Genomic DNA, 21,860 nt, shown 5'->3' on the forward strand with positions numbered 1-21,860 from the left:
ATCTTGAAAGCAAAGGGGTTCTCAGATAATTTATCAGAGACCCTAATACAATGTCGTAAAAAAGTAACAAGGAATATTTATAATAAGACATGGTCAGTGTATTCAGATTGGTGTAAAGAGAGATCCCTGGATATATCTTTATCTACCTCAGTTCTTGAATTTCTTCAACAGGGACTACAAAAGGGATTAAGTGTTAGTACCTTGAAGGTTCAGACATCTGCAATCAGTGTTTTTCTTGAAAGAAAACTGGCGGCAGAAGAATACTTTATTAGATTTTTTCAGGCTTTAAAGAGAATTCGACCAGTAGTTCGATCCAGAGTTCCTTCATGGGACTTAAATACAGTTCTTCAAGCTATGTGTACAGCTCCATTCGAGCCATTGAAGGAGATTTCAGATAAATTTCTTTCTTTAAAAACCGCCTTTCTGGGGGGCGTGGCCGGCAATGGAGGAGTAAGGACGTCTTGCTGCTGAGCTCCCGGGCTCGCATGTTATTTCAGAAACTAAATGCATCAATCTCTCTCTCCCTGATGCTTAAAAGGGTATGGATAAAGTGAAGAAGAGCAGGAGCAAACATCGAAAGCAAACTACACCACCTCAGCGCCCTGTGACCCGATATTTCCAGGCACTTGCACCGAGCTCCGAGGCCTCCAAGATGGCGGACCCGAACACATCATCTCCGCAAACCGCTAGCCAGCCCAGACCGGGTCCTGCTGCCATGAGCAACTTGGAAGATATATGGAAATACCTCCGCTCACTTCCAACCAAGCAGGACCTAGACGAGCAGACGGAGCGCATTGTGTCCTCCACGAGGTCGGAAATCGCCTCCATCCGCGCTGACATCTCAGGTCTCACAGGCCGGGTCTCCGCAACAGAGACGGACATTGCCCAGCTGAGAGCTGAAATTGCCTCCCTAAGAGAATCCAACGAGAAGCAACAGGCTCTTACTCGAACCACGAGATACCAGATGGAGGACCTCCAAAATAGGGGACGGCGAAATAACATTAGGATCCGCGGAATCCCTGAGACAGTCCCTGCGGAGGAGATCATACCGACGCTGAGCTCCCTGTTCAACGGACTCTTGAACCGCCCTGCAGCCCAGAAGCTTAAGTTCGACCGCGCGCATAGAGCCCTCCGGGCTGCGCCCACTAACCGTGAACAACCGCGGGACATTATCTGCAGGCTGCACAATTTCAAAGACAAGGAGGACATCATGGTCGCGGCGCGCGCCAGCGGACCGTTAGACCATGACGGAGCTGAAGTCACACTCTACCAGGACTTGGCGCCATTCACTCTCGCCCAACGTAGAGCCCTGCGTCCTCTTATACAGGCCTTGAAACAGGAGGGCATATCATACCGCTGGGGATTCCCGTTTCAGTTGATCGCCACCAAAGGAACCCAGGTCTGCTCCCTGCGCCATCCCCGTGAGCTACCCGCATTTCTGGAGGCCCTCTCACTGGCTGCCGTAGACCTGGCGGAATGGGACCCTGACTCTCCGGAATTTGGTAGGCCGCAGAAAGCAAAAAAGCACCCTCGAGATCCTGCGTGAGTACTGCCACTTTGCTCTCCCTTTCCTCCCATGTTTTGGCTACCTTGGAGATTAACGATGGTCGTAAACCTTCCTTCCCCCCTGAAATCCTCGCTATAGTAGACAGACCTTATCAAGTTCATTGGGGGCACGCTTGCACCATCTGAGACCTCCATCCCACACATGCCCGCGATCTACCTCGGGGTCCCCACTTATTGGTCCTCCGACCTTCCATGCCCTCTCCCAGCACGATGATGAGTTGCTGCTCTCCCTCCCGGACTGATGATACACACTAGATATCCCCACTTGCTTGATCGACCCTTTGGAACCCATTTTCCTCCATGTACGTTTTTGATCATGCTACTGATTATCATTATGTGTTGGCTTACTATGATAAGGTATCCATGTCAGCGTCTATATGTGAACTGGGAATGTGTAACGGCTTGGGGGAAGCAGGGAACGGCTCTAGGCCGGAGGGGGTGTGGAGGGTGGGGGACCTGAACTTAACTTAGTCGTGGGACAAATAGAGGGATGATTTATGGACACACCTGGGACTCTTGCAGGGGAACCATATAGGCCCTAGGCTGTATCAGATGTAGCTCTCCCCTTGGGGCTATACTTTAAGCAGATCGGTGCACCGCTACTGGAGTCGTGCTCTTGCATGACAGGCATCCATGACCAATATAGAAATATATATATAGGCTACCAACACCACGGAGTTCAAGCGGGGAACAAAAGGGGGGGGGGGGTCATCTGGGCTGCCCACAGAAGTTAAGCTCTAGCTGAGACAGGGATTAGTGCCGAGCCTATAGCTTAGGCAGCTAAGTTACCTTTTATTACTCAATGTTAATTTAATAGATGTTATACAAGTCTTTCTTCTGATACCCTTAGTTATGCATGTTTATGTAATATACCACTATACATGCGGTCGCCCGGGAGTGAGGGAGCTCACTTGCTGATTCACTGTGGGCACACTTACCCCAGGGCGACGCGCCGATACAAAGGGGAACCCCTACGGTTCCCTGGGAATCGAGTTGAGATCCATCCTGGACCTGGACCCGAAAAGGTCCACTCCAGGAACAAAGGTTGAAATGTTAATGACACTTTTGTGTTCTGCGTGGCTCTTTACACGCATCTTTGTTCTTCTTCCCTTTCTGTTCCTTTTCTTCTACCTCTTTCCCCTATCAATCTTACCTGCTATATGGGGTCGTACGCCATGCCTGGTCCGCTCGGATCATGACAATTCCATCAGTCACTTAAATTACTTTCACTCAATGCCAGAGGGTTAAATGTACCTGAAAAAAGGTCGTCTGTACTACACCTATGCCACAAGGAGAGAGCTAACGTAGTCTGTCTACAAGAAACACACTTCAAGGGCCCAAAACCACCCAGGCTCTTCAATAGGTTCTATAGAACTGCGTTCTTCAGCTCCCCGCAATCATCAAAGATCAAAGGGACTGCCATTCTAATCTCACGGGATACCCCCTTCACTTTAATAGAGCAATATCAAGATCCACAAGGCAGATTTAATTTGATTAAAGGTACATTGCATAATCAAAAGATCACTATAGGCTCATTTTATGCTCCTAATACTCAGCAGACGACCTTTTTCCAGGCATTTATGGCGAAACTCCATGCTTTTGCCGAAGGCAGTGTCCTCCTAGGAGGGGACTTAAATATGGCTCTAGATCCGGAACTAGATTCCTCCTCAAAAAAGTCATCGGTCTCTCATGTAGCTCTACGTAAATGTAAATCACTACTACGATCCATGCAACTAGTAGATGTATGGAGGCTTCACAATCCATCCGCAATTGATTATACATATTACTCATTTCCCCACAATGCATATACCAGGATAGACTATATCTTCGTCTCCCATAACCTCCTCTCAGTATCCACAGCCCCCTCTATTGGAAACATTTCCCTATCTGATCATGCTCCAGTCTCTGTAGACTTAGCCATCGGGGAAAATAGACGAGGTCCTGCTTCCTGGCGGTTAAACAATTCTCTCCTGGAGGATAAACAGGTCTTCCAGAGAATCAAACGGGAACTGGAGGAATTCTTCGAGATAAATGCTACGGGAGATATGTCCCCCATCACGATCTGGGAAACACAAAAATGCTTTACGCGAGGACTTCTGATTAGGGAAGGGGCGAGGAAAAAGCGGGAAAGGGATAAAGACATTAATGACATCCTGATATCGATTGGTGAGCTAGAACAGAAACATAAAAGAGATAGAGCCCCTACAACACTGACTACTCTTACAAATCTGAGAGAAAAACTCAAATCACTATTATTCTTTAAAGTTAAATATGCAGCCCTGCGTTGTCGGCGCACTTTCTATGAGTTTGGCAACAAGTGTAGCTCAATACTGGCCAAAGCATTAAAAACCCAACAAACCTCAAACTACATACCTTGTATCAAGGATAAACGTTCAGTAATGCATTATAAATATGAAAAGATTGCAGAGACCTTCAAGGATTTTTACTCCAACTTATATAATCTCCCTCACCGTTACCCTGCATCCAATGTAGAGGCCAAGCAGAGTAGAATAGCGGACTATATTAAACAATCACAGATGCCGAAGCTATCCCCAGAAGACGCTAAAATGCTAGAGGACCCATTCACAGAAGACGAATTACACATAACCCTCTCTCAAACGCCCTCAGGCAAAGCACCAGGCCCAGATGGCTATACAGCAGAATATTATAAGAAATTCGCACAGCAATTATCCCCACATCTCCTCAAAACATTTAATGCCATCTCTGACCCCCTCCTGGGTGGGAATCCCTTCCCCCCTCAAATGCTCGAATCCCATATCTCCGTAATCCTAAAGGAAGGTAAAGATCCGGCTCAGTGCCAGAGCTTCAGGCCTATATCTCTGCTTAATGTAGATCTGAAGATCTATGCGAAAATGCTGGCAAATAGATTGGCCCCCCTCATCCCTTCAATAATTCACTACGATCAGGTGGGGTTTGTCTGGGGCCGAGAGGCCAGAGACAACACCATTAGAACTCTGAACATCATGCATTGGGTGAGGTCTCAGTCCATACCAACTCTCTTGCTGTCAACGGACGCAGAAAAAGCTTTTGACAGGGTGGACTGGGACCTCATTGCAGGCACACTTAAGCATATAGGTCTGCCAGATAGTATGCTTGGTTGTATCCTGGCTCTCTATACATGCCCCACTGCTAGGGTGAAAGCAAACGGAACATTATCAGACCAATTCCATATACGTAATGGCACCCGCCAGGGCTGCCCTCTCTCGCCCCTAATCTTTGCGCTTTCTTTGGAGCCGTTCCTGTGCACAGTCCGAAATAATCCTGACATACAGGGAGTCACTTTTCCCAACTCTACTCACAAAATAGCTGCATATGCGGATGACCTCATGTTTTTTCTCACAAACCCCCACGTCTCACTACCAAATTTGCTGGCCGAATTCAAAAACTATGGAGAGATATCAAACATGTCCATCAATTACGACAAGAGTGAAGCATTAAGCTTACAACTCCCAGGAGAACTCAAGACGCTTTTACAAAGTAATTTTCCCTTTAAATGGCCCACTCGCTCGCTGAAATATCTGGGCATTCAGATCACACCTAACCCCAGAGACCTGGTATCTGCAAACTTTACCCCTGCCCTGCACCGCATCAAACAGGACTTGCAGTCTTGGGACAAGCCCCAGTTCTCCTGGTTTGGGAGGAGTTGTATCATCAAAATGACGATAATGCCACGTCTTCTATACTTGTTCCAGACAATGCCCATCTTCATCCCCTCATCATACTTCACGCAATTAAGGAGAACCTTTTCCCAATTTATCTGGAACGGTAAGAAACCCAGGTTAAAATATACTGTTCAAACTGCTCCCAAGGAATCAGGGGGGATGGCGGTCCCAAATCCACGCCTATATTACGTTGCAGCCTCTCTGATCAGGGTGATTGACTGGCACAGGCACGGCTCCATCAAGCGATGGATGAGTATGGAAGAGGAGCTACTAGGAAGCTCACTGAAAGGTAGACCTTGGTCTATTCACCCCTTGAAAGTAAACTCGGCAGCCACTATTCCCCAACAGACCATTCGCATACTAGCTAAATATAGGGAAATGCCACTTATTTCACCCTGGCCGTCTCCCCTGATGCCCATTTTAGGTAATGAGAGTTTCCCTATGGGACTTGGCCCAAGAGGATATGCCCCATGGAAATTAGGTACCATCCTTAGAGCTCACCACTTGATATCAGGGGGGAAATGGACAGAACTGGAGGCCCTACGTTCATCCTTGGGCTCCCCAGCGTTAGATATTTGGAGCCTTATCCAATTCAGGCACTTTCTACTCTCCCAGGGAACGATAGCGAGTTTTGACAGACGCGTTACTCCACTTGAGCACGCCTGTATGGGAGAGGGCCCTATCCGTGGCACTATATCTCTGGTATATTCCCTCCTAAACGCTACTGAGGAACCCTGTCAAGCATATAGAATTAAGTGGGAGGAGGACCTAGAAATGACCTTTACGGACAAACAATGGGGGAAAATTTTAATATTTGCCCACAAGTCCTCTATCTCATCTCGAAGCCAGGAAGCAGGATACAAAGTCTTTACCAGATGGTACCTGACCCCCTCCAGACTCAATAAAATGTTCCCCTCGGTCTCCCCATTGTGCTGGAGATGCGAACTGGAGACGGGCACGTTGCTACACACATTCTGGTCATGTAATAAACTTAGGCAGTTTTGGAGTGATGTAAGAGATATCATGCACTCTCTCACAGATCATCTCCCCCCTGACTCGCCCGCCTTCTTCCTATTACATCATAATCAATGGTCAATTAGACGTTACAAAAAAACCCTTACAAGACACCTAGTCAACGCGGCTAAAGTTGTAATTGCCCGACGCTGGAAATCACCAGACCCCCCCACAATTAAAGAGTGGTTCAGGGAGATTGATTGGGTGCAAAAGATGGAGGATCTCACCTCTACTATACATGAAAGACGAGACCAATTTATGAAGACTTGGGTGGGCTGGTTTGAGTTCATCGAAACACCCCGCTATGTCTCCCTCTCTTCTAGCTAACACCTCTCTTCCCCCTCCCCATCTTGGGAGGGACCACTGCCCACATCCGACCTCAAAGATAGTTACCCCTGGCAAACTTAAAACTGACACTAAGCGGCACCGGGTAAGGCGCGCGACCCTTTCCACTCCTCTACCTCTCTTCCCTTCTTCTCCCTCTTCACTAAACCCTTCTCTCTCTTCTTCTATCTTTATATATGTTATACACTCTCATCCCTAGTAAAATAAGCATTCCTCTAGAAACCTTCTGACGCAATTGTGGACTCTATACAAAGTACCAATCTGAGCCCAATCTATAAGAAGAATCCCATTACAAGCATGGGAGTCCGGGGTATGAACCCTTCCGGGCCCTGGCCTCTCACTAGGATGCACTCTACACAGCTCAAAAGACTCTTCCTATTCTCATCCATCTACTATTGGAATGGAACTCTCTTTGGTCAATCAAGGACTGGACTAGTCATACCAATACCGAAACTTACCTTTTTCACTACCCGCCAGTACAGGTTATCTGCCGGGGAATCTATATGTATATTTGACTAGAAATGTTCACTCCTATAACAGCTTTGACGTGTTATATTCTTGTATGTTGTTTGTACTGGAAAACATTTTTGAAAATAAAAGAATCTTTAAAAAAAAAAAACCGCCTTTCTGCTGGCAATCACTTCAGCAAGAAGGGTTGGGGGACTTCAGGCTTTATCGATTCAGGAACCATACTGTATTATTTCAGATGATAGGATTACATTAAGGATAGACAGCGCCTTCCTTCCTAAGGTAGTATCTAAATTCCACAGAAACCAGGAGATATTTCTACCTTCCTTTTGCGCAAATCCATCCAATGAGAAGGAAAAACGTCTGCATTGTCTAGATGTAAGAAGATGTATCATTCATTATCTCGAAAGGACTGGAGTCGGGAAGGAATTTTTCCCTTTAGGGGCTAATTGGACCATGCCTTGTAAGGGTTTTTTCGCCTTCCTCTGGATCAACAGGGATATGTGAGGGAGCAGGCTGGTGTTGTACTTTATACTGTTTGAACTCGATGGACGTATGTCTTTTTTCAACCAAAATAACTATGTAACTATGTAACTATGTAAGGAATGGAGAAGGTCGGATTCGATGTTGGTATTGTTTGGGGGAGTGTCTAGAGGGAAGCAGGCCTCCAAAGCTACATTGGCCAGATGGATTAGAGAAGCCATTACTACTTCATACCGATCTCAGGGGAAACTGCTTACTACTTCAATCAAAGCTCATTCGACAAGGGGCATCTCTACATCCTGGGCAGAGAGGGCTGGTGCATCCATCGAACAGATTTGCAAGGCGGCCACCTGGTCCAGTCAGAATACTTTTGTCAGGCACTACAGGCTAAATGTCCTATCCAGTGCAGACTTGAGTTTTGGCAGAAAAGTTCTACAAGCAGTCGTCCCACCCTAAGATTTCATCTTGTCTATCTCTCAAGAGGGGGTGCTGTCCTGAAAGACGTTCTGGGAAAGACCACATTTACTTACGGTAAAGTCTTTTCCAGTAGTCTGAAGGACAGCACCCCTGCGACCCACCCAGTGTGGGAAATATTGAGGTAAATATACATATTATTTTTTTGTTTTGTTATTTAAGCATACGTCCGTATAATCTTTTTTTATTAACTGAGGGCTCTAGGTGAGCTGGGGGGTATTTATGCTGCCTGCATATCCGCTATGCAAATTTTTTTATCTTTTAGCTTCCTGTCCACTATGAGGGAAGAGAGACAAGTCTCAAGAGGGGGTGCTGTCTTTCAGACTACTGGAAAAGACTTTACCGTAAGTAAATGTGGTCTTTTTTTTTCAGCATTTGAATCGCTGGCGCTTTCCCTAAACGCTCTGCCAATGTAAGTAAATGTAACAAATTCCACAGTAGCGATTGCGATTAGTAAAATCTCCATCGCAGGACATGCAGCATTTTGAAAGCGTTTGAGCTTCAATGTAATGTACTGAAGTGCTGGAAAATCGCTCATGAATCGCTACACATAGCGATTGGAGCGCGATTGCAAACTGTAAATAAAATTGATACATTGAAAGGACCAATCAGAATTAAAATCACTAATCGCAAATCGCTACACAATCGCTGGCAAAATGCTTACACTTTTTCAAATCAACCCAAAAGGCGCCGGAAACCGCTCATGAAATCGCTTACTAAAAATGCTAGCGATTTTACTAGCGATTTGTAGTGAGTTCCAGGCCTGAATCATGCCCAGTGCAGGTTGCCTGGCAGCCCTGCTGATCCTCTGCCTCTAATAATTTTAGCCATAGACCCTGAACAAGCATGCAGCAGATCAAATGTCTGATTCAAGTGTGACTGGATTTGCTGCATGCATGTTTCAGATATGTGAACCAGAAACTACGGCTGCAAGAAAGATGATGCCATGTAACTGGTATTGTTTATATATGGCAGTCTCCATATCCCTCTCATCTCGTATCATTCACAGGGCAGTTCCGCTCTGATCCAGGCCTCCGCTTTTCCCTCTGGAAGATGGCGATCTGTGAATGCGCCTGGATCTTCTGCGCAGTCGCGTGGTGCGCCTGTCGTGATTCCTCTGTGCTTGCGCAGTTCACAGAGAATTGAACTGTACAAGCGCAGAGAGCACCCAGCGATGGGAGGCCTGGCTCAGTGGAACTACAGCATGGGACCTAACAGCAGGGATGCTCAAATTCGGATTCGGGAGATACCTCCCGATAGTTGCTATCCGGATATTTCCCAGTTACCTGTGCGGGGTGGGCGGGGGGGGGGTCAATCTTACCTGTCTGACGTCTTCTTCGTCCGTCCCTCAGCGCCTCCCACGATGCGGTCCACGCGGCGGTCACGCGATTACAAACACTTCCTCCTTCCGGGTTGAAGGAGGAAGTGTTTGTAGTCACGTGATGCGTGTGGGAGGCACCGAGGGACGGACCTAAGAAGATGTCAGACAGGTAAGATTGACCACCCCCGCCCACCCCGCACAGGTAACTGGGAGATATCCGGATAGCAACTATCGGGAGGTATCTCCCGAATCCGACTTTGAGCATCCCTACCTAACAGAATTGTAGGAGCTGGAAGAAGCCCCAGGTGAGTGATACTTTTTATTTATTTTTATTTTTTTTCCTCTGGATGTATCCTTTAAAGTGGACCTGACCTCTTGTACAGGACACAAGGAAAACATAACAGAAATGTACCCTGTATGTATTTAATGAGTTTAGCCTGTCTTATTCCCCCTCATATGTGTCTAATTACTAGTTGTAATTCGATCTCTCCCCTGTGTCACTGAAAATGTTTTTATTTAAAGGTTATTATGCTATTGTGTATCTTTTAGAACAGAGAGGAAGTTCTGAATTCAGGTCCACTTTAAGTCAATACATCTAGTTGTGATCAGGTGGTCTTCACATGCCGTGACCATAGCAATACACCGAGCAGGTTCTACTAACCCTGAGCCTCCCATCTGAATAAATCTCCACAACCTAATGATAGTGAATGAGCTGGACTGCTGCAAGCCGAAAGGAAATGGCTCTTTCTGCAGCAATTGTCATCCTGCCGCCTCCCAGCGCTTCCACCTTCCTGTTCTTACTGCGGTGATATTTATAGACTTGCAGGCCTGTAGCCTAAATATACACAAAGTGCAGGGATTGTTATGCCAGGGCTTAGGAAGTCTTAAAGTAAAGAAACCACAGTCTGACGTGGCATTAAAAGTGGGATTATCACTCAAAACCAGGTTGACTGTGCAGTTCCAGCTGAAATGTTCCACATGCGGCTGATTGCCACAGGATAGTGCCACACGCTGTGCCAGCAGAGATGTGTAAACTCTGTTCCCACCTGGGCTCTTACCTAGGCATGTGGCAGTGCTCTGGTCAGGCTGAGAGGTACCTGCTGGATGTCTTGCCACCGTGACCTGGACCTCTTATAGCGATGCTTTCATAAAGTTGTTACTTCTTTGTGTAGACACACGTAACTCTGTATGGTGTGTTGTATGTAAATTATCACGTGTTGGCTCTCCAGCCGATGAGTCAAACCTCTCAACTCAAATGAAGTCAGCTCTCCTTTCTTCAAAGTCCACTGAAGCTTATGGGCATAACCTCTTAATAGTGATGGTCAAGTAGATGCAATTAACTTTGAGTTAATGCCAGTTTATGCAAATTTATGAAGCTTGAAAATGAACCAATCGAATTTTACCTCTGCATGATTTGATTGGTTCATTTTTAAGCTGCATTAATTTGCATACATATTTGCATCAACTCAAAGTTATTTACATCTACTTTACCATCCGTACCTCTTAGAAATTATCAATATACAGTATAGCCTTGTTGATTTGTCTGAAGGAGTGAACAGAGGCGTCAACAGGATAAAATATACTAAACACTTTAAAAATGCCATGGAGGCCGTGGTGGACTGCTTCATCAGGCAATAAACAAAGGACTATTTTACAGGCAAATGTCAAAGTAACGCCAGACAGAGGCGCCTCTGCCATTATTGTGACATAGGACTGTAAAATACTCCTTTGTTGCCTGATGAAGCAGGACTTTACCCGTGAAACGTGTTGCAACACTGGGAGTATGCTAATAAATCTATGCTTTTTTGAAAACTGACAGTTTCATGTCTGCTTTGGGGAGGTAAGCATATTTTGTCCTGTTGGCGCTTCTGTTCTATTCCTGCGATACCTTTGTCCACCACTGGTGGAGGGGTGTCGTCCCCTTCTTTCCGATCTACAGAGAGCGACTTCTTAATTCTGAGTGGGGACAGCTCTTAAATCTCCCCACCTGCCTTTACAGTGGGTGCCTAGAAGGTAACCCTGTTTGGTGAGTGTTATGTTACTTACCTGCACTAGTCATCATTTTCCAATACATACTACACTATATTGGGCTCTCGGTATCTCTTCCTTATGATTTGTGGTGTTTGTGTCTTGCAGGAATGCTTTTGGCTATACTAGAGAAGTGCGGGGCCATCCCGAAGATCCATTCCGCGGAGGTGACGGTGGGGGAAGGAACGGTGGCTGCCGGCTACCAGAATTTTATTATCTGCGTGGAAATGTTCTTTGCAGCTATAGCGCTACGTTACGCTTTTACTTACAAAGTTTACTTGGACAAAAGGCTGGATGCCCAAGGTGAGTGTAGCCTCTCTCCTCCACCAGTCATGTCGTCTGAGAGCTAGACATGTTAAAGCCAAACTCCGCCTGCAGTCCCAACGTGCATACAAATGCCTGCACCTCTAACCTCAGTAATATAATCATTAACGTTTGTAAATGCCTTAGCAAGTGTCTTAAAGTGAACCTAAAGCCAGGCAAAAAAATGAAATGAACTCACCTGGGGCTTCCCTCAGCCCCCTGCAGCCGATCGGTGCCCTCGCAGCCCTGCTCTGATGGTCCAGGACCCGCCGGCGGCTACTTCCGGTTTGGCCGTCACCGGCCGACAGGCATGGGAACACGAGTGATTGTTCGCGTTCCCAGACTGTATATCGCCCCCTATGCTGCTATTGCGGCCAGGAGTTGTGTGATTCAGCCACTACTGAAGCCAAAGAGATCAGCAGGACTGCCAGGCAACTGGTATTGTTTTATAGGAAACCTCCATATCCCTCTCAGTTAAGGTTCTCTTAAAAGGACAACCGAAGTGAGAAGTATGTGGAGGCTGTCATATTTGTTTTATTCTAAACAATACCAGTTGCCCGGCTGTCCTGCGGATCTATTTGGCCGCAGTAGTGTCTGAGTCGCACAATAGAAAGCATACAGATCATCTTGTCAGATGTGACAAAATGTCAGAATCACCTGATCTGCTGCAGGATCTAGATCATGCATGGGCAAACTTGGCCCTCCAGCTGTTAAGGAACTCCAAGTCCCACAATGCATTGCAGGAGTCTGACAGCCACAGTCATGATTCATAAAGGCAAATGCATTGTGGGACTTGTAGTTCTGTAACAGCTGGGGGGCCGAGTTTGCCCATGCCTGGTCTAGGGCCAAAGTTATTAGAGGCAGAGGATCAGCAGGGCTGCCAGGCAACTGGTATTGCTTAAAAGGAAATGAATATGGCAGCCTCCATATCCCTCTCACTTCCGTTGTCTTTTAAAGAGGAATTTGCCTATTTTATTTTTTTACAATATCCTTTTATAAATTCAGTCAGTGTTTGCCCATTGTGAAATCTTTCCTCTCCCTGATTTACATTAATTTATCATTTTATCACTGGTGGTGACATCTTTAGTCCTGTCAGGTGCAGCTCTGCTGAATGTCTGTTTACTGAAAATTCCAAAGCCATTGAAAATAATGCCTGGTCTCCCAGAATGCTCTGGGGGAGGAGAATTGTGATGAGTTAATTAGCCTAGGATAAGCATCACTGGGAGGGTAGGGCTATATACCAATATGCAGCAATATATAGCTATAGGAAGTGTTTCTGATGCTGAAACCAGGAAAATTACCTTAAAAGTGGGTTGCCTGAATAATTTACTGCAGTCTACTATTCGTCACTACAGGGCCTCTTTACATATCCATTTGAATTTTCATATACTGTACATGATTCTTGGCTATGAAAAGATAATCTCAGATTAACATTGAAAGGAAGTTATAATGCAAATGGCCACTGTACTCTCCCAGAGTGAGTTGGGTAATCTCGGCCAACAATAGCCGCACCCTGAATTTTGTGTCCAAAGAGACAGATTAGGTAGTCAGTAGGGAAATCTATTTGTTATATGCTTGAAAGAACAAAGAGAAATCGAGAGCCCAATATGGTGTAGTATTGTTGAGTTGGTCGTGGTTTAAAGCAAAATATTTAGATATACTCACAAACAAGGGTTATCCATAGGCAACCACTTCAAGTGCAGGTGGGGAGTATTAGAACCTGACCCCACTCAGGTTTTTAAGATGTCGTTCTCTGTAGATAGGAAACGGGGTAGCACCCCTCCACCGAGGCGCTCACTTCTGCATTTAGACCCATTGAGTTATACTCCTGTTTGCCTGATGAAGCGGGACCACACCTGTGAAATGCGTTGCACTAAGTGGAGTTACATAAAATATTTGTATTGATATATTGTGACTCAATTGAGTTTTATATTTTCGAGGGAGGTAAGTCCACCTGAACATCCTCCTCTTTTAGACGGTTTTAAACGTTTTTATTCTACTCTATTTGTTATAGTCCCTTACATGGCCTAGTGCAGGGAGAGCGGTCTCTCAGCTTCTCCCCACGCCCAGCTGACCACCGCCAGAACCACATGTAAGACCCCCCACTACCCCCTCTCCCATATCCCCCGAGGCCATGCCCCAGCCACATATATTTTGTACGATGACCGTCTCCTACAACCGGTGGCCAGGCTGTGAGATGAGGCATGGCGTCATTGCTGTATCCTTACCCCATAGACAAAGCTGTAAATTCCCCACAATGCCAATAGAGGGTCATGTGACTTAGAGTGGGACATAGTTTGAATACCCAGACTCAGCAGGCTTTCATAATAATGAACTGCAGCTGTAATGAATCTGCATTACCATTGATGGCCGCTAGAGGTCACCGCCTCCTCACCCTCAATCACCAACTTCATACTAAGAAATGATGCCTGGAAAATCAACATGGATTCAATATTCATAAATGAATTGCGCGCTGAGTTTGTGGCATTGAATTGCAGTAAGGGCAAAGCTTCCCTGGCTTATTTCTCAGCTTCGTTCTTCCCAATCAGATCCAGTGAGGAGCAGATGAAGGTTTTTTAGTGTGTGCCACCAGCATAGGGTGTCTTTCCTTCCTGAATACAGGGGAACCACCAGTAGCCTTACTAATCACGAGTAACCACGGTGGTTACTCGTGATTCAAATGAGTTGTAATTGCCGCAGCTGAGCGGCTGTATGCAGCGGGGTTAATTACCCATAATGCCGACGTCCGTCCTGCGTTTCAAAGAGCTTGCAAGCGACCTATTGGTCGTGTTGCAAGCAATTACAACTTATTTGAATCACGAGTAACCACTGTGGTCACTTGTGATTAGCTCGTGATGAGCAAGGCTACTGGTGGTTCCCCTGTATTCAGGAAGGAAAGACACCCTATGCTGGTGGCACCACCAGTACGAACTGTGCTCATTAAAGAGAACCAGAGATGAAGCACCCTCTTGTATTTTACTTTATAAATCAGTGGGAACATGACAGTAAACACCTAATCTGCTCTTTGCTTCATTGTTCTCTGTTTAATCTGACTGTTATCACCTCTGATAAGAATCCCCGACTGAGCACTCAGTCTAGCTTTGCTACGGAAAGATTATAGCTGAGTCTGTCTTCTCTGGTGTCTTTTCAAACCCAAGCCTGCCCCCTTGTGGCGCTGCTATAATGACTCAGCTATAATTATCCCCTACAAAGCCAGACTGAATGCTCAGTCCGGGTTTCTTATCACAGCTGATAACAGACACTTTTAGCAGTGAGGATGAAACAGAGAGCATATGGTAAGAGTTTTCTCTAATGTTCTTACTGATATATATGGTAAAATACACAAGGGTGCTTCGTCTCTGGTTCTCTGGTTCCCTTTAACCACTTGAGCACCAGCGGTCTCTGCCCCGCCCCCCCCCCCCCCCCCCCGCCTCCTCAAGGACCAGAGACCGCAGGTACCAGAAACAGCAGAATCCCGACAGATAGCGACGAATCGCCACACGTACCCGCCGCACTCTCCGTCACCGCCACATGTCAGGAACCTGGGCCACCCACTCTGCTGTCTCTATTACGGCAGAGTTCCTGTGAGCCGGTCAGGAGCCGCTTTCATTGGCTTCTGGCCCTGTCTGTCAATGTAAGCCAATGGGAGTTGCTTACATTGAAAGACAGGGCCAGAAGCCAATGAAATCCGCTCCTGACCTGCTCACAGGGCTCTGCCGTCATAGAGACAGGCAGGGCCAGTGAGCTGCGGCGAGAGACGTCGGGAGTCAGCGGTGAGATCTTCTCACTTCAGGTTTCTTTTAAATTTACACAGGAGATCCGCTTTAAATGTGATTCATTTTTTTTTTATTTATTTTTTTTGGCTTGCGAACATTCATATTATCAATATATACATTGAGACAAGAGATAGTATTGAAGTATTTAAACTCCCAGTGTCGAAACCAGTTGGGATTGTATCTGATAAAATCCACCACGCCAATTGCCCAATTCCTAGGAAACTATTAGTAATGCGATTGGGTCCACCAGTTGCTCTGTTTGCATACAATACAACTAAACAAATCTGATCATATAACACAATCGTCCACTAAAAACTGTACTGTTAACCTCCCCGACGTTCATTTTCCCCAGGATTTCTGTGAAAAAAGTGATACAATTCCTTTTCATAACCCTTTTTTTCCTATAACTTGCCAAAATGTGTCAAGCAAAGGCCTAGTATACAGTGCAGGAGAGTATTGACGTGTATGCATGTGTATGCCCAGCCATGCACCTACTCGATCGCACTCCCATAGCCAGGAGCAGTCTGCGCATGCGCAGTTGCAAGTTTTCTGAACTGCGCATGTGCAGTATGCCACCTGGCCACAGGAGCTTGATTGAGGCGGCACGAGCAGCTGGGAATGACAGCGGAAGGACACTGAGGGACCAGATACACTGCAGGGGGCTGGATGAAGCCTTAGGTAAGTAAAATAAAACTTCTTTCCCTCACTTTAGGTTTCTTTTAAGGTAAACTTGAGACGTGGGCACAAGAGGCTTTCTACTTACCTGGGGCTTCTCCCAGCACCTTGTAGTGTCAGGTCCCTCTGTGTCCTCCCGGTCTGATCCATTGTATTGCTGCAACCAAATGAAAGTCTGCAGACCAAGGCCTTCTGCGCATGTGCTGTTCAGGGCCACGCCCCTCCTTAATCGTGCTTCTGTGGCTAGGAGCATTCTGTGCACATGCGCAGTTACAAGACTGAATGAATTGCGCAGAACTCGCCCAGCCTTGGGAGAGCAATCGAGGAGGCGCTGGGCTGGGATAGCACATGTTACTCAGCCAGGACTTTAATTTGGCTGGTGGCAGCACAATGGATTGGAACGGAGGGTGTAAAGGGGGGCTGGAGGAAGCTCCAGGTAAGGAAAAACTCACTTAGGCCCCATTCACACAATTTGTACAATTTTTTGCCCTGGCGATCAGCAAAGCGCTGCTGTGGGATTTCTCTCACTACAGCGATTGGGGCGCATTTGCAATTATCGCAGGGCGCAAATACGCTGCTGCATGTAGCATTTTCCCAGCAATTGCATCCTGATCATTCACCAGAAATGCGAAGAGCAATCACAAAGCAAATTGCGTTTACAAGTGTGAACAGGGCCTTATTCCTCTTGTCTCAGGTACACTTTAACCACTTCAGGATCACAGGTTTTCTTCCCTTAAAACCAAAACAACTTTTACATTTCAACGCTCCTCCCATTCATTCACTGATAACTTTATTGCTACTCATCACATGTGAATGATCTATAGGTTGTTTTTTTCGCCACAAATTAGGCTTTTCAAGGGTGATATTTTATTTTAGTAATAATGTTATTCTCTATGCATTTTAAAAAGAAAAAAGAGAAAAAAATGAAAAGATACACTATTTCTATATTTCCAACCATAAAAAAAAAAGCAAGGGAGGCTAGGATTAGATCAGGGTTGATCAGGGTTAATCAGGGTTAATCAGGGTTGATCAGGGGTATATAGTCCTGGTATATTTATTTATAAGTCCTGGTATATTTATAAAATCCTCTAGGTGGCAGTCAGACTACAAGAAAAGAAGATCCAGTTACCTTGTAATCCTCTCAGGAGTGATTACAAGGTAACTGTATCTTCTTAAGTGCTGGCAACATTGTTTGTAAACCTCACAAATGAATGAGCACTGCTATTGGCTTATAGCAGTGCTCATTCATGGTTACAGGCATCTGATTGGTGATGGGAGTAATTATTCCCATTCATCAATCCTACCCAGAAATAAATGAAGCTGGTGCACGTGCACGCACGGGGGCGCGCACCCGCGGGCGGGAGCGCGCGGGAGCGGGGGCGCGCGGGAGCGCGCGCGCGATCGCGCCCGCACAGCACAATAGCGGCAGGGGCGTTTATAAACGCCCCTGATCCGCTAATTAAGTCAATAGGGGCGTAGTTATGCGTCTGGGAAATCCGAAAATGGTTAAAGGACACGTCCGAGCTGCATCAAAAAACAAAAGTCTACTTACCCGGGGCTTCCTCCAGCCCCTTGCATCCATCATGTGCCCTCACCCCAGCTCCGCTCCCCGCCGGTGGGTCGGGGTCCCCTCCGATGCAAGATGCCTGTGCGAGTGGCTCTCGGGAGTCGCGCTGACGTCATTCAGAACACAGTCGCAGTAGTTCTGTGCCTGCGCAGTACAGCCCGGATGACGACAGTGCAACTCTGAGAGCCGCACGCTAAAGCGCAGGAAGTCTGCACCGGAGGGGACCGGGAGCCACCGGAGCTGCGGCAAGGGCACAGGACGGCTGCCAGGAGCTGGAGGAAGCCCTCAGGACCTTCCTTTTAAGGTAAAAAAAAAAAAGTTGTTTCTTTGCAATGTAAAGAACTTTGTGCTTTGTAAATTAAGATCGGTTCCCCTCAATACACAATAGGAACCCAAACCTGCACGATGTGTCTTTCTATTCCCCGGGAGTCTGGGTGGTATTTGTAGTGCAGCGTGTTGGATCAGCGCAGGACACCTGGATTGTTTTGTAGCAGTAGTTTGTGCTGAGTCATCACAGATCACACGGAGCAGGACATGTGACTCCCGCCCTTCTCATGTGTGTGTGATTCTCATATGATCTGTGATCGCTGTCACTGACTGCTTCCACTTCTAGGTCACAGTGTAACCTTTCTGTATTCTTCATCTGTCCTTTCTCTCTCTCTTTTTTCCCTCCTTGCTTTTGCCCCGGTTGCAGCCGTCACGACATACGGTCCGTATGGTAGGTACTGCCCTGTCTGCCTCAGCTGTCTGCTCGTTTACATCTGAAATCTCATATATACTACTTTACGTATATTCCTCGTTCATCAATTCCCAGCATTGTGTTATCAGTATGTTTACATCCCTTAACAGTGTGTCGTACCCACTCCCACCCCCATTACTTTAATGTGCTTTATTATTGCCCTTTGCATGAACTCAGATTGTGGGGATGTTTTGTGTGTGTGTGTGTGTGTGTGTGTGTGTGTGTGTGTGCGTGCGTGCGTGCGTGCGTGCGTGCGTGCGTGCGTGCGTGCGTGCGTGCGTGCGTGCGTGTGCGTCAGAGCTGGATCATCCACAAGGCAAACCTAGGCAGCTGCCTAGGGCCTGGAGAGAGTCTAGGGGCCCGGTGGATGTAGCCCCACCAAATGTTTACAAAAAGAAAAAAAAAAAAAAGACAGGTAATCATCAGCGGCTTTGAAAAAACAGAAATGAAACGGAGAGCCCAATATGGTGTAGTATGTCAAAGTAAAAATTAATGGTAATGTACTCACAATTATGGGTTACCACAAAGGCAACCACTGGACCGGCAGGTGGGGAGAATTATAACCTGACCCCACTCAGGTACTAAAAAAGTCGCTCTCTGTAGATAGAAGTTGGGGAAACACCCCTGTCAGGAACCGGCCCGCGGCACGCCTGCGTATACGGTTCCCGACTGCGGGTTTGACCAGACTGAGAGGGGAAGCAGCCTTAGTCAAGCTAAAACAAGGCTGGAACCCCTCAGAACACCTCTCACTGCCACCACTAGCGGTTCGCTAGACACTTCCACTCTGCTGTCGAGTCCTCAGCGCGCACTCCGCGTTTTCGGATTTGGGTCAGCTTTGCGCTTAGGCCAAATACGGGAACGCCACGCACCCACACACCCACACAGTTGCAATCTTACACTGTCGTGAAGCAAAGACCCACTAACAGTCGTTCCGAACGATACTGTTAGCCACTCTGCTGTCGCTACTCGCACTGGCGTTGTTCGTACGTTGGGTCAGCTGCGCGCTTAGGCCAACGTATGACAAACGCCCCCACACACAATGCAATTACAATTTCATACGGTAGTGTTGCTCAAACATACAACTAGGCATGAACTTATACACGGTTACACTTCAGTCTCTTCTAGGCTATGAGTGTTAGTTTAGTACAGCAGAAGTCAAGCTTATTAAATAATAATTTAATATTCCAGAAAAACATAGAACAGTGCAGAACTTAATATATACAAAAAGATTACAAAAAACAAAGTAAAAATAGTTACAAGATAAAAGTTACAAAGATAACACACAAAGCGATTTTGCTTACCAAAATAAAGGGGTCCAGATAGAAGAATCGTGGACTTTTGTGTGGACGGACACAGTTCTGGCTAGGCCAGGAGTCCACTAGCTTAGGCCAGGAGACCAGCCGTAGCTACCGTCAGAAGAGAACTGATTTGAGGTAGATGTCCCCTGGTTTTTATAATGAAATATTCGCCTCGAGGCTGTAAGCCTGTGTGGACGGGGGGAAGCTAGATTTAATTACATCCTCAGTCATAATTGGATCTCCAGAGATCTAACATCCACCTGCGAAAAATGTACAATAGCCCACATACATGAAAAGATTTCCCTAGTCCAAGTTACAGGTGACAACCCCATTGTTGACAGTACTTCCTAGCTGATCAAAGATAAGGAGGTTGCACCTCCACCAATAATTCAATTTCCACAGGTAGCAAATGGTATCAAAAGGACTTCAACACACTTCACTTCTGCCATTGTCTTATTACCCCAAGCATTATTCACTGAAGTCCTCTTTAGATGCAAATGTAGGTCTTTGAAGTTCCCTGACTATGTCCTGATTGGTATAATGGGACAATAGGGCTTCTAATTAGCTCCCTGCTCTCCCAGGAACTGAGGGTAATTGTATTCCACACTGTCACACAGACAAGTACAGCTTCCCCCAAAGCCAGATGATGACCCATACATACGCATCTGAAGTACAGTACATAGCAGTCAGACAGGCAAATGAAAATATTATCCTTACATCATAAGCACCCCAGTATATTCCTGACATACCCCCTCCACCCACGGTGGACTAATCGGCAGTTAAACAAGAGTAGCAGAGGCGGCAACAAGGATAAAATTATTAAAATCCGCTTAAAAGGAGGGACAAAGGAGGACTCACCTCCCTCAGGTACAAAAAAGACCAGCCAATAAGGCGTTATAAAATAACAGTACTATTTATTGGGGACTCTCCAGGTATGCAACGCGTTTCACAGGCCAATATCCCGCTTCATCAGGCAATCCATTTTGGAGAAACGCAGCAATTGGTCTGAGAGGCGCTTGACCCAGAGCTTGACCAATTGTTGTGTTTCTCCAAACTTCATTGCCTGATGAAGCGGGATATTGGCCCGTGAAACGCGTTGCATACCTGGAGAGTCCCCAATAAATAGTACTGTTATTTTATAACTGCTTATTGGCTGCTCTTTTTTGTACCTGAGGGAGGGGAGTCCACCTGCGTCCCTCCTTTTAAGCGGATTTTAATAATTTTATCCTTGTTGCCGCCTCTGCTACTCTTGTTTTACTGCCAGCTAATCGTCAGCGGTGGGCAAAAACTACCTAGGGCCTCAGTTCATCTTAATCCTTTTCTTGTGAGCACGGAGGTGACTGTGGAGGCATGTGTGTGTAGGAAGGGGGGGCACGTGTATGTATCAGCGTGCGCGCGGGCACATGTGTAGGCAAGTGTGTGTGTGTATCACGTGGGGGGGGGCACGTGCGTAGACGTGTGTGTGTGTGGGGGGGGGGGGGCACGTGCGTAGGCAAGTGTGTGTGTGGGGGGGGGCACGTGCGTAGGCAAGTGTGTGTGTGTGTGTGTGTGTGTGTGTGTGTGTGTGTGTGTGTGTGTGTGTGTGTGTGTGTGTGTGCGCGTGTGTGCGCGTGTGTGCACGTAGGCAAGTGTGTGTGTATCACATGGTGGGGGGCACGTGTGTGTGTGTGTGTGTGTGTGTGTGTGTGTGTGTGTGTGCACGTAGGCAAGTGTGTGTGTATCACATGGGGGGGGGGGGGGGCACGTGCGTGTGTGTGTGTGTGTGTGTGCGTGCGTGTACGGAGGCTAGTGGCCATCCTGGCTGATTCTTTTACACTGTGCGCTGCCATCATTGCACATGGTTTGCGTTTTGCATGGAAACACAACTCATTAATATTCCCATTTCTACTGTGCGGGTCATCATCATGTGGCGGGTTTGATGTTTTTTTGAGCTGCAAACCGCTACAAGCTTGCATGGTTCTCTTTGCAAATCCGTGTGCAAAATTGCCTTTCTCGTGGCTCCAAGATGTGCCGTGGTCACCTCTTACATTTTTTATTGGCCTATCCTAAGGTGCATATAATTTGCATTAAACATACTCTTGCTTGCATTTATTTCCCCGTCCTTAGTAAATACCTGTGAC

The 21,860-nt window shown here is 46.6% G+C and overlaps 1 protein-coding gene across 2 annotated transcripts in view; it reads left to right on the plus strand.

Annotated features, from left to right (window-relative positions):
- Positions 1 to 21,860, plus strand: part of TMEM184B (transmembrane protein 184B) — a 160,142-nt gene that overhangs the window by 131,966 nt on the left and 6,316 nt on the right. Inside the window, exons 9-10 of one of the 2 annotated variants that reach the window (XM_068252134.1) lie at positions 11,491 to 11,685; positions 18,398 to 18,421. In XM_068252134.1, the coding sequence (XP_068108235.1) occupies positions 11,491 to 11,685; positions 18,398 to 18,421 (219 nt within the window). The remainder of the gene's footprint in view (positions 1 to 11,490; positions 11,686 to 18,397; positions 18,422 to 21,860) is intronic. The other variant, XM_068252135.1, reaches the window with a different exon arrangement.

Source organism: Hyperolius riggenbachi, chromosome 9, assembly GCF_040937935.1.
Source record: "Hyperolius riggenbachi isolate aHypRig1 chromosome 9, aHypRig1.pri, whole genome shotgun sequence".
Taxonomy (NCBI): Eukaryota; Metazoa; Chordata; class Amphibia; order Anura; family Hyperoliidae; genus Hyperolius; species Hyperolius riggenbachi.